At 41.3% G+C, this 13855-nt stretch overlaps 1 protein-coding gene and 1 pseudogene across 2 annotated transcripts; one reads left to right on the top strand and one right to left on the bottom strand.

Annotated features, from left to right (window-relative positions):
- Positions 1-886: 886 nt before the first annotated feature.
- On the top strand, positions 887-2289 carry LOC110490408 (fibroblast growth factor 23-like; annotated as a pseudogene). Its single transcript, XR_016486425.1, has 4 exons — positions 887-937; positions 1071-1250; positions 1357-1460; positions 1741-2289. The product of XR_016486425.1 is annotated as a fibroblast growth factor 23-like (transcript).
- Positions 2290-3489: 1200 nt separating this feature from the next.
- On the bottom strand, positions 3490-13778 carry LOC110490407 (fructose-2,6-bisphosphatase TIGAR B-like). The gene is made up of 5 exons (XM_090199038.1): positions 13739-13778; positions 8040-8161; positions 6171-6248; positions 5917-6027; positions 3490-5693 (listed from the first exon to the last, which is right to left on the bottom strand). The coding sequence occupies exons 1-5, from the start codon at positions 13776-13778 to the stop codon at positions 5259-5261; spliced, it is 786 nt and encodes a 261-aa protein (XP_090055164.1). The 3' UTR covers positions 3490-5258.
- Between the last annotated feature and the right edge of the window lie 77 nt (positions 13779-13855).

The following is a 13855-nucleotide window of genomic DNA, read 5'->3' as shown; positions in this document are numbered from 1 at the left end:
ACATCACCTGATTCCAGAGTTGCAGAAAAGGAAGTTGCAAATGGTATTGAATGAATAGGAGGAGGGATCAGCAGGAATCTGTTCCTGCAATAGACATCTGTTCGGCAAGATAATCTGCTGCACAAACTAAGACTGCTTGGTGAAGTGGTTCCGTTACAGATGTGTAGGAATCAAAAGGAAGACAGGACAATGGTTGTGCAATTCATGTAGGAAGTAACCTTAACAATAAGCAGCAGTGTTGTTTCTACACAAGGGGTAATATTGGACTATAGACTGGGGTAAGTCTAGCTCCCCCAGTCATCATCAACTATACACACAGTTTAATGTTAATTTGGAGCTTAATTAGTATTATTCAGGCATGGATTTATGTTTTTATAATTAAATAGAAAATACTAGATAGAAATACAGCACTACATTAGATCTGTGTTTTTAAATGGCCAAATATTTATCTAAGTTTAAGATGTTGTCTATCATTTAATTCGAACAGATTGTACCATAATGTTCAATTACTATCATAAAATTACATTTTCAAAACATTGGAAAGGTGTTGGGAATAGGTTGTATAGATTAGGGACAGGAAACCTTGGGAATTGGTTGTACATATTATCTATAGACTTATCTATAGTCAGTTTTTCAATGTGAAATGATTCATATGTTTCTATATCTATAGAAAATATATAGGTCTATTATAATTTGCTTCCTGAACAGAGGGTTATATTGCACACACTGTGATGACATGTGCGATTTAAAGATTAGTGCAAGGATCATGATTATGAAAGTGCTGATGTTTGGAAAAAAATACGACGTCACTTTTGTACAGACATTGCTCAATGAGACTACTACGTTATTTGGTGACCAATACCTTTAGACAAACAGTCAGGTGGAGATGCAGCCCCTTCCTTCCGCCGAGAGAAAGACCCACATCTGCGAGTGCTGCGTAGGCTAAAGGATGCGAGCAGGAGTGGCACTTGGACTATCAGATCAGCTGAATTTTCCCAACAGCTTGCTGCAGAATTCAAAGCTACATCCGAAATCTCTGGGATACATTGTCTGTATTTTAGGGGTAAAAGATACTGGCTATTCTTCAGGGATTTCGACTAGTAGACGCTCTTCCAAACCCATCACCGCTCATGGGATCCAACTGGGGGAATCCGAGAAGATACACATGCAGACGTCTTCAGACGTGAACAATTTCTACATTGAGATTTTAAATGGCCACTTGCGCAAAACTACACTTCGAAGCTCATACAGTAAGTTCTAATTACATTTTTGCCGTTTGGTTTTGATTGAAATTTTGTTTTAAATCTTTGTCTTTAATCTGCTTCTATAGGCTAACACAATTCATTTTGTCAACAGGTGTGATTTAATTGAAGGCGGAAACAAGAGAGCGCGTGGCGATACTTGCAGTCAAAAGTAATCGCTACCTTTGCATGGATGCCCTGGGAAACCCCTTCAGCTCTGTAAGTAAATGTCCATTTTCATTATCCATTGAACTGAAATACATGTTTTCTTAAAATGTAGAATAAAACTCGTAAGAGAAGTTTCCTAATTTTAGCTCTTTCTGTCATATGCCAACCAAACCACTTTTAACCAAACACATAGCCAATATAATATCACATTTTTACATTGGTCGAAGTGTTCTTGTGTTTAGCACTCAAGTACCACTTTGAAAATGAAGTTAATTCATGTACGTTTCTAAATGGTCTGTTTGCGTAAATTAATCTATTAATCTGTTTACAGGCTGTTTGCCACAAGGAAGACGGTCTTTTTAACCACAAGTTATTGGAAAGTTATTGGAAAGCGACGTGTACTACTCTTGCAGAACTGGTATTCTGCTCAACTTGGAAGGGATAAAGCAAGTGTTCACGGTGGGTCAGAATCTACCGCAAACCCCCCCTCTTCCTATCGGAGAAGAGCACGGTGCCACTGGAGCGCCTCTTGCACCTGGGAGAAGAGGAACCGGGTGGTTGATTCTTCTGATCCTTACAACATGCTGGGTCAAACGGATGAGGACTCCCGGGCAATGACGGAGCTGGATGACACCTTGGAGATGGACCAGGAGGCTGAACTCCCCTAGGGACCCATCATCTACCGGGAGACCCCTCAGTCTCCCTCCAACGACCCGTGGAACATGCATTCCCTAAACCCTCCTCCCAGCCCCCGCATTATTAATGGAATGATGGGATAAGAGGACAGGACACTCGCAGTTGTACATTTGGGTTTATCAATGTAAGATATGCATGTGTTCACGTTGGGTCTTTTCCACCAGTTCTGCAATCAACCCTCAATGTTTTAAACAGATGTTATACGTGTGAAAGTCGGACCGTGGCACCCTTTATTAGGGCATATTAGTAATTGAAATGTTGTCATAAGATGAAATATGTCTCCAAAAAAGTACCACATTAGAACGTTTTATTTCGGCCATTCTTCACCATAGCACAGTGAGTAACTCTTGGTTTCCGTGATTTTTGATTCCAGGACGCAAATTCTGTATTTGATTGCGCTCTGTTTACCGGGAGGATTCTTATGAGAATCATGCTGAAAGCCGAAATAATGTTGCGTCTTTTTTTTTGTTGAAAAAGGCAGTTGAGCTGAGGTCACTTTTATTAAATGTTATACAATGCAAGAAGACTGCTAGAAAATATTATTGATATGAAACTTAAACATATTTAATCTAAAATTAGCCCTACTAAAATGTTGAATATGCCAGTAGGTCTGCATATTATAATGCATGCTCTTCTAGTGAGACGTTTCATTTTAAAAGGAAATGAATTGTCCTCTCTACAGGGTATCAGAACAAATACGATTGGTTATCGATGCTGGACATCAAAAGCAAGCAACAAAGCCAATTCCAAGAAAGTTGAAAGTATTTGATTTAAATCCATTCATTTATTGTAATTTATAGTATACTATTTATATGGATGCTTAGCTGTTAGAGAAATTCTGAAAACCTGTAAGTTATGAGGCTGTGTGTGAGGGCCAGTGACATTTATCTTGAAAAAATGTATTATGTTGGTGAAGAAAATGACTTAATTTATATTGTATTTTAGATCAATATTTTAGAACTTCAGGATGAAGAACTGCATACTCACAGCCACTTCATCCTAGAATTCTATGTATGATGCAATCATAATCACATGCTAAATGTGAGGAAGCTCTGTCACATTAAGTGCATAAGCAGGTTGACCATTGACTCATTCACTTTGAGTTTCCAGTCATTAAGGTTGCATGTCTCACGCTTCCGCATCTCATTATGGAGAAAATTGGCATATCTTAGTTTCTGCCAAACCATCATTGTCTACAAATAAACATTTTTTGTGTCACTCTCACATGTTTGAGGTATTTTAGTCAAAGGAACACATTAGTGACCACTAATCTTTGTCCTGTTTCACGGAGGTTAAACCACATTGACCTGGCTGTCACATCTGAGAGGAGCCTTAACAATTTCAATGGTGGTCATGAGTGAAGGCACATTTTTTTAGATTGATATGATAGTGTAGATATTTTTCAATATTTATTTAGGCAGTTTATTCACACATTGCAATATTCTTTCAAAAGAAGAGCTGTAATAAGTTAAGCAAACCCATTCATGTTGAAGGATCAGATTTAGTACAGATGTTTATGCTGCCACTGGTGCCTTCGGAACATTACTCATGGTTGTCTCTGGAACAATCTAGACGCAGGTCAGTAGCTGTCGCATAATTTTCAATTGCCCCAGTTCTTTGACCGGTCATGCTCAGCCTGAGCACTGAAACAGTGATTTCTATTAGGTTTTAAACGTGAGAAAGCCTGTAACTCGGAGGTGGCCCCTCGGGTGATTTAAACCTGATATTTCCCAACCTGCAAACGTCCACAGGTTCAAATCCTGCTTTGCATAAAGAAACTACAAGACTTGCACACGCTATTGCCTCTTATGCAACCTTTAGTGACAATTACATTTGAGCAAGATCAGAGGAAGCTTGTGACCACTTTGGACACTTGAAATACATAACCATTGAACATGTTAGACACCAATATTGAAGCCTTTTTTTGGGTTGTGATTAATCAATACAAACGCTGTACTTTTTGCAGTGTATAATTTCTCATAATGGACAAGGACCACAATAAGTGATAACTCCATGTTGAATTGTAAAGGCTTTAAAAGATGACATTCCTCACACTTTTCTGCCTTCGGTATATGACAAAAACAATACAACTAAATCTTCAACATGATCAACTTAGTAGTGGAAACAAACCATTACATTATCCACACTAAAACATTCCAAACAAGTCCTCATTTCATTGGACTATGACACAGGAAGTGTTAAGTGTCCATAAAACATTCCATGGATAAATATTGGAAGACTGGGAAAATCGACTCACACAGGATATACAGACATCCTGCCAACAGTTCTGCAGAATTTGCACTGAGCAATGATCTACTGTAAAAAGGGTCCATTGAGAGCAAAACATTTACCCTGTATTCCCCATAATACTTTGTGTCCTCTACTTCTCAGTGTACTTGTCTGTGGTCGTGTTTTCATTCCTTTCTCGTGATTAATTTCTGATAACATTTGTTAATAGAACGGGAAAAACAGACAAACCTCAATGACAAAGGAGCAAAAATGTAAAATAGATACATGATATCACTACGGGGATATGGACCCAACTTCAGACTGATTCAAGCTGCACCATCCGACCTCTCAAGCCAACCCACCCCGATCTCTAGCCAAATAAATACACAATCGAACAATCAAGAGAACAACTGAGGTAGTACATTTGTGTGTAATTTCCATTGCAGCGTCATGCATCTTTTCTGCTGTTGTTAAACCTGTCAGCATTACACGTCATTGTTGGAGTGACAGTGTGTGTGAGGAGTCATCCTTAAGGACTGGTATAGTGACTCCAAGAACATCAGATAAGGTAGATAAAATACCAGTCTTCAAAATCTATCCACTTTGGGGCACTTCCAATACATATGCATAAAAGAGCCTAGGTCACCATGGTTAGATAACGTGTAGGTTACTTAAAAAGCTTTAAAACAGGCGAAGATATAAACTGTGCAAAAATGCTTAATTTATTTACCGTGTATAAAATAAATGAATCAATTGAAGTGTTCTTCAATGACCCTAGTAAAATCTCCCCCCAACTCATATCATCAATATTAGACAGGTCACTGTGCCAGATATTCTTTGCTTTCAGTGGTTTGTTAGCTACAGTAAATAACATTTAAACAGAACAGAGTAGTGACTAAACCTTTTGTGTTGCCTTGTCCATCTTTAATGTGTGATGTAACATATGTTACGGGAGGTCAGGTGGTCCTTCCTGTTGGTGAAAACACAGCGAACAGCAGAGAGCGCCAGGCCAGACTCAGTGGGAGAAACGATGAGGACAAAGCGGCTGATGCCTGTGTTGGGGCAGGCTGACAACACCTTGGACATCTTCAGGCCCTGAGGCAGAGAACACTGCAGGTCCTCCACAAAATGTCTCACAGCCACACGGATGTAGGCCCCGTGGCTCACCACCAGGGCATGGAGAGGGACACCCTCCATCCCATCGTCAGGCAGACCAGGTAGGGGCCCATCTGTGCCAGACTCGGCTGCACCAGCCACGGCTTCTCTCCATACAGCAGCAGAACTCTGTCCTGAGCAGCCGTGGTCGTCAACCATGCGCTGGTAAAGGGACTTTAGAAACTTCTTGCATCGCAGCCTTACCTTGAGGGAGACAGACAGACGTTTAAATTATTCAAGGACTAAAATAATACTCCTAGAAGAAAAAAATCTATGAACCTCTCTGAACTACGTGTTGAGCTTCTGCCTTGAAGTTCCGAGTTGAACCCCTGCATGGCACTGTTGGCCATGGAATCTAGCTCTTAGCTGTTGCTAGTCAACAGCCGGGCCAAAGGGAAAGCTGAAAACGTTCAGATCCCAGTCTAACCTGTTCCAAGGTTTTCCAGCCAGGAGGAGTATAGTCTCGACACGACTGGCCGGCTCTGTTAGCCATATTCTTCAGATCCTCCTTGGGCCGTCCTTCTGCGATCCCAAAACCCTGTATGATTGATGAAGCACTTTGATGATCATTTTCTATGCATTGCATTTGAATGTCAAACTCTAAAGGTCCCTGTTGAGGTAGACTGGGCTGGATCAAATGTATACTACATACATGTAATAGGAGGCATATGAAAGACTTACCCTCTCTCTGAGTAACGGGTCAAAGACCATTTCAACGCCCAAGGAGTGAACATTGTTCTTCATAATGATTTCTACAGTCTGACAAAGGATAAGGATGTGTGAACAATGACAGCATTGTCTTAATCTCCACACCTACAGCCAAATCAGCTACTAGGCTAGAAACTAACATTGCCCTCATTACTGTACTTCTAAACTCAGCAAAAAAAGAAACGTCCCTTTTTCAGGACCCTGTCTTTCAAAGATAATTCGTAAAAATCCAAATAACTTCACAGATCTTCATTGTAAAGGGTTTAAACACTGTTTCCCATGCTTGTTCAATGACACAAACAATTAATGAACATGCACCTGTGGAACGGTCGTTAAGACACTAACAGCTTACAGACGGTAGGCAATTAAGGTCAGTTATGAAAACAACGGACACTAAAGGGGCCTTTCTACTGACTCTGAAAAACACCAAAAGCCAGGGTCCCTGCTCATCTGCACGAACATGCCTTTGGTATGCTGCAAGGAGGCATGAGGACTGCAGATGTGGCCAGGGCAATAAATTGCAATGTCCGTACTGTGAGACGCCTGTTGTAAGGCAGACCCTCACCAGATAGCACTGGCAACAACGTCGCCTATGGGCACAAAACCACCGTCGCTGGACCAGACAGGACTGGCAAAAAGTGCTCTTCACTGACGAGACGCGGTTTGTCTCACCAGGGGTGACGGTCGGATTCGCGTTTATTGTCGAAGGAATGAGCGTTACACCAAGGCCTGTACTCTGGAGCAGGATCGACTTGGTGGAGATGGTCCATCATGGTCTGGGGCGGTGTGTCACAACATCATCGGACTGAGCTTATTGTCATTGCAGGCAATCTCAATGCTGTGCGTTACAGGGAAGACATCCTCCTCCCCCATGTGGTACCCTTCCTGCAGACTCATCCTGACATGACCCTCCAGCATGATAATGCCACCAGCCATACTGCTCGTTCTGTGCGTGATTTACTGCAAGACAGGAATGTCAGTGTTCTGCCATGGCCAGTGAAGAGCCCGGATCTCAATCCCATTGAGCACATCTGGGACCTGTTGGATCGGAGGGTGAGGGCTAGGGCCCTTCCCCCAGAAATGTCTGGGAACTTGCAGGTGCCTTGGTGGAAGAGTGGGGTAACATCTCACAGCAAGAACTGGCAAATCTGGTGCAGTCCATGAGGAGGAAATGCACTGCATGCAGCTGGTGGCCAAACCAGATACTGACTGTTACTTTTGACCTCCCCCTTCATTATTCCATTTCTGTTAGTCACATGTCTGTGGAACATTTTATGTCTCAGTTGTTGAATCTTATGTTCATACAAATATTTACACATGTTAAGTTTGCTGAAAATAAATGCAGGTGACAGTGAGAGGACGTTTCTTTTTTTGCTGAGTTTAGTTCTACCTGCTGACATGTCTCATATCCTGTAGTCTACTTCTGTGGTTCAATATATCCTCTCCTCTATTCCCTCCTTCACAGTAACATATACAACAGAGCAGTTTTGTTCCAGGAATTATTGAAGTGACTTTAATGTTTGATCTGAGTGTTTCCCACTGAAAAGGTGTTGTAGTAAGGAATGATTTTACTTTGACATCAGTTGCCAACATCTGCCATTTTCTGCTATTGAACGGCAGTGACAGTGCAGCCGCAATTATAAGTCCTCACTGGGAATCTAAACTAAACAGAGGTTACATCCTACATCTGCTGTGCATTGTTAATCTTTCTGGTGGTCACCTAACCTTGGTCCCAGGCTCAATTGCTACATAGAGCCAACTGGGTGGACGAGGTTAGTGTCATCCAACCGTAACCTAAGACGACATCACATGTAACACCAGTGGCATCTCAGGAAAACTCACCTGTCTGGCGCGCTGCAGGTTACTGACAAACACATTGGAGAACCTGAGCTCTCTGAGGTACAGTCCTGCAGCCTCTGCCTGCTGGAGCCCCGGCTCCGACAGAGGAGTGTCCACCCCCTGACCTGACAGCACAAGACCAACAGGTACAGTTGAAGTCGGAAGTTTACACATACCTCAGCCAAATACATTTCAACTCAGTTTCCACAATTCATGACATTTAATCCTCGTAAAAATTCCCTGTTTTAGGTCAGTTAGGATTAGAGGTCGACCAATTAATTGGAATGGCCGATTAAAAGTTTTCATAACAATCGGAAATCGGTATATTTGGACACCGATTTAATTTTTTTTTTTTACACCTTTATTTAAATAGGCAAGTCAGTAAAGAACACATTTTATTTTCGTTGACGGCCTAGGAATGGTGGGTTAACTGCCTTGTTCAGGGGCAGAACGACAGATTTTTACCTTGTCAACTCGGGGATTCAATCTTGCAACCTTACGGTTAACTAGTCCAACGCTCTAACCACCTGCCTTACATTGCACTCCACGAGAAGCCTGCCTGTTACACGAATGCAGTAAGAAGCCAAGGTAAGTTGCTAGCTAGCATTAAACTTATAAAAAAACAATCCTAACCACTAGTTAACTACACATGGTTGATGATATTACTAGTTTATCTAGCGTGTCATATAGTCGATGTGGTGCGCATTCGCGAAAAAGGACTGTCGTTGCTCCAACGTGTACCTAACCATAAACACCAATGCCTTTCTTAAAATCAGTACACAGAAGTATATATTTTTAAACCTGCATATTTAGCTAAAAGAAATCCAGGTTAGCAGGCACTATTAACCAGGTGAAATTGTCACTTCTGAGTTCATTGCACGCAGAGTCAGGGTTTATGCAACAGTTTGGGCCGCCTGGCTCGTTGCGAACTAATTTGCCAGAATTATGACATAACATTGAAGGTTGTGTAATGTAACAGGGATATTTAGACATATGGATGCCACCCGTTAGATCAAATATGGATAAAATATCCGTATTTCAATGAAAGAATAAACGTTTTGTTTTTTCTAAATGATAGTTTCCGGATTCGACCATATTAATGACCTAAGGATCATATTTCTGTGTGTTAATGTTATAATTAAGTCTGATTTGATAGAGCAGTCTGACTGAGCGATGGTAGGCAGCAGCAGGCTCGTAAGCATTCATTCAAACAGCACTTTCGTGCATTTTGCCAGCAGCTCTTCGCAATGCTTCAAGCATTGAGCTGTTTATGACTCAAGCCTATCAAATCCCGAGATTAGGCTGGTATAACCGATGTGAAATGGCTAGCGGGGTGAGCGCTAATAGTGTTTCAATCGGTGACGTCACTCGCTCTGAGATTTGGAGTAGTTGTTCCCCGTGCCGCGGCATTTGTGGAGCAATGGGTAACAATGCTTCGAGGGTGGCTGTTGTCAATGTGTTCCTGGTTCGAGCCTAGGTAGGGGCGAGAAGAGGGACGGAAGTTATACTGTTACACTGGCAATACTAAAGTGCCTATAATACCAATAGTCAAAGGTGTATGAAATACAAATGGTATAGAGAGAAATAGTCCTATAATAACTACAACCTAAAACTTCTTACCTGGGAATATTCAAGACTCATGTTAAAAGGAACCACCAGCTTTCATATCTCCTCATGTTCTGAGCAAGGAACTTAAACGTTAGCTTTCTTACATGGCACATATTGCACTTTCTTCTCCAACACTTCGTTTTTGCATTATTTAAACCAAACATGTTTCATTATCTACTTGAGGATAAATTGATTTGATGTATTATATTTCAAAATAAGTGTTCATTCAGTATTGTTGTAATTGTCATTATTACCCAAAAAATAAAAGTCCGATTAATCTGTATCAGCAAGCTTCCCACAATAATTTGGGTGAATTTTGGCCCATTCCTCCTGACAGAGCTGGTGTAACTGAGTCAGGTTTGTAGGCCTCCTTGCTCACACACACACACTTGTTCAGTTCTGCCCACAAATGTTCTATGGGATTGAGGGCAGGGCTTTGTGATGGCCACTCCAATACCTTGACTTTGTTGTCCTTAAGCCATTTTGCTACAACTCTGGAAGTATGCTTGGGGGTCATTGTCCATTTGGAAGACCCATTTGTGACCAAGCTTGAACTTCCTGACTGATGTCTTGAGATGTTTCTTCAATATTTCCACATAATTTCCCTAACTCATGATGCCATCTATTTTGTGAAGTGCACCAGTCCCTCCTGCAGCAAAGCACCCCCACAACATGATGCTGCCATCCCAGTGCTTCATGGTTGGGATGGTGTTCTTCAGCTTGCAAGCCTTCCCCTTTTTCCTCCAAACATAAAAGATAGTCATTATGGCCAAACAGTTCTATTTTTGTTTCATCAGACCAAAATACATTTCTCCAACAAGTATAATCTTTGTCCCCATGTGCAGTTTAGTATAATCTTTGTCCCCATGTGCAGTTACAAACCATAGTCTGGCTTTTTTAATGGCGGTTTTGGAGCAGTGGCTTCTTCCTTGCTGAGTGGCCTTTCAGGTTATGTCAATATAGGAGTCGTTTTACTGTGGATATAGATACTTTTGTATCTGTTTCCTCCAGCATCTTCACAAGGTCCTTTGCTGTTGTTCTGGGATTGATTTGCACTTTTCGCACCAAAGTATGTTCATCTCAAGGAGACAGAACCCTTCTCCTTCCTGAGCGGTATGACGGCTGCGTGGTCCCATGGTGTTCATACTTATGTATTATTTTTTGTACAGATGAACGTGGTACCTTCAGGCGTTTATAAATTGATCCCAAGGATGAACCAGATACAGTGGGGCAAAAAAGTATTTAGTCATCCACCAATTGTGCAAGTTCTCCCACTTAAAAAGACGAGAGGCCTGTACTTTTCATCATAGGTACACTTCAACTATGACAGACAAAATGAGGGGAAAAAAATCCAGAAAATCACATTGTAGGATTTTTAATGAATTTATTTGCAAATGATGGTGGAAAATAAGTATTTGGTCACCTACAAAAAAGCAAGATTTCTGGCTCTCAAACCTGTAACTTCTTCTTTAACAGGCTCCTCTGTCCTCCACTCCTGTATTAATGGCACCTGTTTGAACTTGTTATCAGTATAAAAGACACCTGTCCTCAAACAGTCACACTCCAAACTCCACTATGGCCAAGACCAAAGAGCTGTCAAAGGACACCAGAAACAACATTGAGGACCTGCACCAGGCTGGGAAGACTGAATATGCAATAGGTAAGCAGCTTGGTTTTGAATAAATCAACTGTGGGAGCAATTATTAGGAAATGGAAGACATACAAGACCACTGATAATCTCCCTCGATCTGGGGCTCCACGCAAGATCTCACCCCATGGAGTCAAAATGATCACAAGAACAGTGAGCAAAAATCCCAGAACACGGGAGGACCTAGTGAATGACCTGCAGAGAGCTGGGACCAAAGTAACAAAGCCTACCATCAGTAACACACTACGCCACCAGGGACTCAAATCCTGCAGTGCCAGACGTGTCCCCCTGCTTAAGCCAGTACATGTCCAGGCCCGTCTGAAGTTTGCTAGAGAGCATTTGGATGATCCAGAAGAAGATTGGGAGAATGTCATATGGTCAGATGAAAGAATACCATACCTACTGTAAAGCATGGGGGTGGAAACATCGTGCTTTGGGGCTGTTATACTGCAAAGGGACCAGGACGACTGATCCATGTAAAGAGAATAATGAATGGGGCCATGTATCGTGAGATTGAGTGAAAACCTCCTTCCATCAGCAAGGGCATTGAAGATTAAATGTGGCTGGGTCTTTCAGCATGACAATGATCCCAAACACACCGCCTGGGCAACGAAGGAGTGGCTTTGTAAGAAGCATTAAGGTCCTGAAGTGGCCTAGCCAGTCTCCAGATCTCAACCCCATAGAAAATCTTTGGAGGGAGTTGAAAGTCCGTGTGACCCAGCAACAGCCCCAAAACATCACTGCTCTAGAGGAGATCTGCATGGAGGAATGGGCCAAAATACCAGCAAGTGTGTGAAAACCTTGTGAAGACTTACAGAAAACATTTGACCTCTCATTGCCAACAAAGGGTATATAAAAGTAGAAAAACTTTTGTTATTGACCAAATACTTATTTTCCACCATAATTTGCAAATAAATTCATTAAAAATCCTACAATGTGATTTTATTGATTTTTTCCCCCTCATTTTCAAATGACTCAAATGATGTAAACTAGCCTATCAGAAGCTTCTAAAGCCATTACATAATTTTGTGAATTATAAATTAAATAATCTGTCTGTAAACAATTGTTGGAAAAATTACTTGTGTCATGCACAAAGTAGATGTCCTAACGGACTTGCCAAAACAATAGTTTAAGAAATTTCTGGAGTTGCTGAAAAACTAGTTTTAATGACTCCAACCTAAGTGTATGTAAACTTCCGACTTCAACTGTATACACACTTAGAAAACCAGTTGGATAAGGGATTAGTCAGTGTTTGTGTGATTGACCATTCTTTTAACATTCCCCCTCAAGTGAACATGGACACATGAGTATCAATAACTTTGATTCTACTAGCTGATACATGAGCAACAAGGAAAGGTTTATAGCTGGTTCTTACAGCCTTTGTTTTTAAATCACACAGGATTCCCGAGTGAAGGTCATTACTGGTCAAGGTTAGAATGTTTACAAATAACATTCCTTGCAGCAACTTCTCCTTGTTGTATTGTGTCTCCCCACTGTGAAATTGAGACGATAATCACTTTGAAAATGACATGCACAGCATTTTTCTGAGGATACAGAGTATCAGAAATTCTAGAGGTGCACAAATAGCTTAGAAGTTAACGTTAATAGCTTTGATCACTTGCATGTCTTTCAAGGAGGTTGCATGCGAGATAGGCTTTATATACGGTCTATCGAGAGAGGACACTCAGGGTGACACTGCTTCGATATGGTGGCAGAATAAGAAACCTGTGGATTTAGCTAGGCAGCCGCTTTGGCACAGAATAATAATGTTAGATGATACATTTGAATAGGCAACACGCTTCCTAGCTAATATTGTTGGCAACTGACAGCTGTGCTTTGAAGTGGTTCAATAAGGCTGTCAAGAATGCAGAAGCCTACGTACATTTTATGAAATATATTATACATACAGCACACAAAACAGAAAGGTGGTGGTATTTACTTACTGTCGAACAACGGTCAAGCTAAATGTAAGCATTTTAGGCTAAGGCTAAGCCCCCCCCAGTTTTACACAGTTTTACATAAACACCAGATTTTGGGGTGTAAAAATAGTTTATTATTTATGAAATTAAGTAAAATATGAATAAGATTCCACTCGAGGCCACTTGGTCATTTGTCTGCAGGAAAGGGGTACAGACTTGGTGGTTTAATAGTCATAGCACTGACTTACAGCCAAGAGGTTGTGGGTTTAATATCTTCTGTGTGCTTTTGTATACATTTTTGCAACTCATTGTCAAAATTACAAAGAAGAACATTTGAAGGAGTCTCTGGTTCTGGCGAAAGGATCCCACCCCATAAGAAGTTTGAACCCACAGCCACTAGGTCAGATCAGACTATAGCTGCAGACACAAAATACTATTTTGGTGCAGGATATCTTCAATCAAATGAGAAGCCATTTAGCACCCTCAATCTTTAACTTACCTTCATATGGGCCTGCATAGTTACTTACCTGCACAGTACACCACCACCAACCCAATCACTCTACACATTTCACCTTCCCTTTACCTCGACCACCAGCTGGCTCTCTATGCACCAGCAATTTGAGCCTGGAGATGAGCTTAACCTT

The sequence above is a fragment of the Oncorhynchus mykiss genome, chromosome 15 (genome assembly GCF_057628025.1).
Source record: "Oncorhynchus mykiss isolate SJ-2025 chromosome 15, ASM5762802v1, whole genome shotgun sequence".
Taxonomy (NCBI): Eukaryota; Metazoa; Chordata; class Actinopteri; order Salmoniformes; family Salmonidae; genus Oncorhynchus; species Oncorhynchus mykiss.
The sequence above is the reverse complement of the archived record's forward strand: the minus strand, read 5'-3'. Positions and strand labels throughout refer to the sequence as shown.

Coding starts and splice junctions, on each gene's coding strand:
- LOC110490407 (XM_090199038.1), bottom strand. CDS start 13,778: ATGTGTAGAGTGATTGGGTTGGTGGTGGTGTACTGTGCAG. Junction 8,162..13,738: donor GGTGGTGGTGTACTGTGCAG/GTAAGTAACTAT, acceptor TTGTGCTGTCAG/GTCAGGGGGTGGACACTCCT. Junction 6,028..6,170: donor ACCCGTTACTCAGAGAGAGG/GTAAGTCTTTCA, acceptor TCAATCATACAG/GGTTTTGGGATCGCAGAAGG.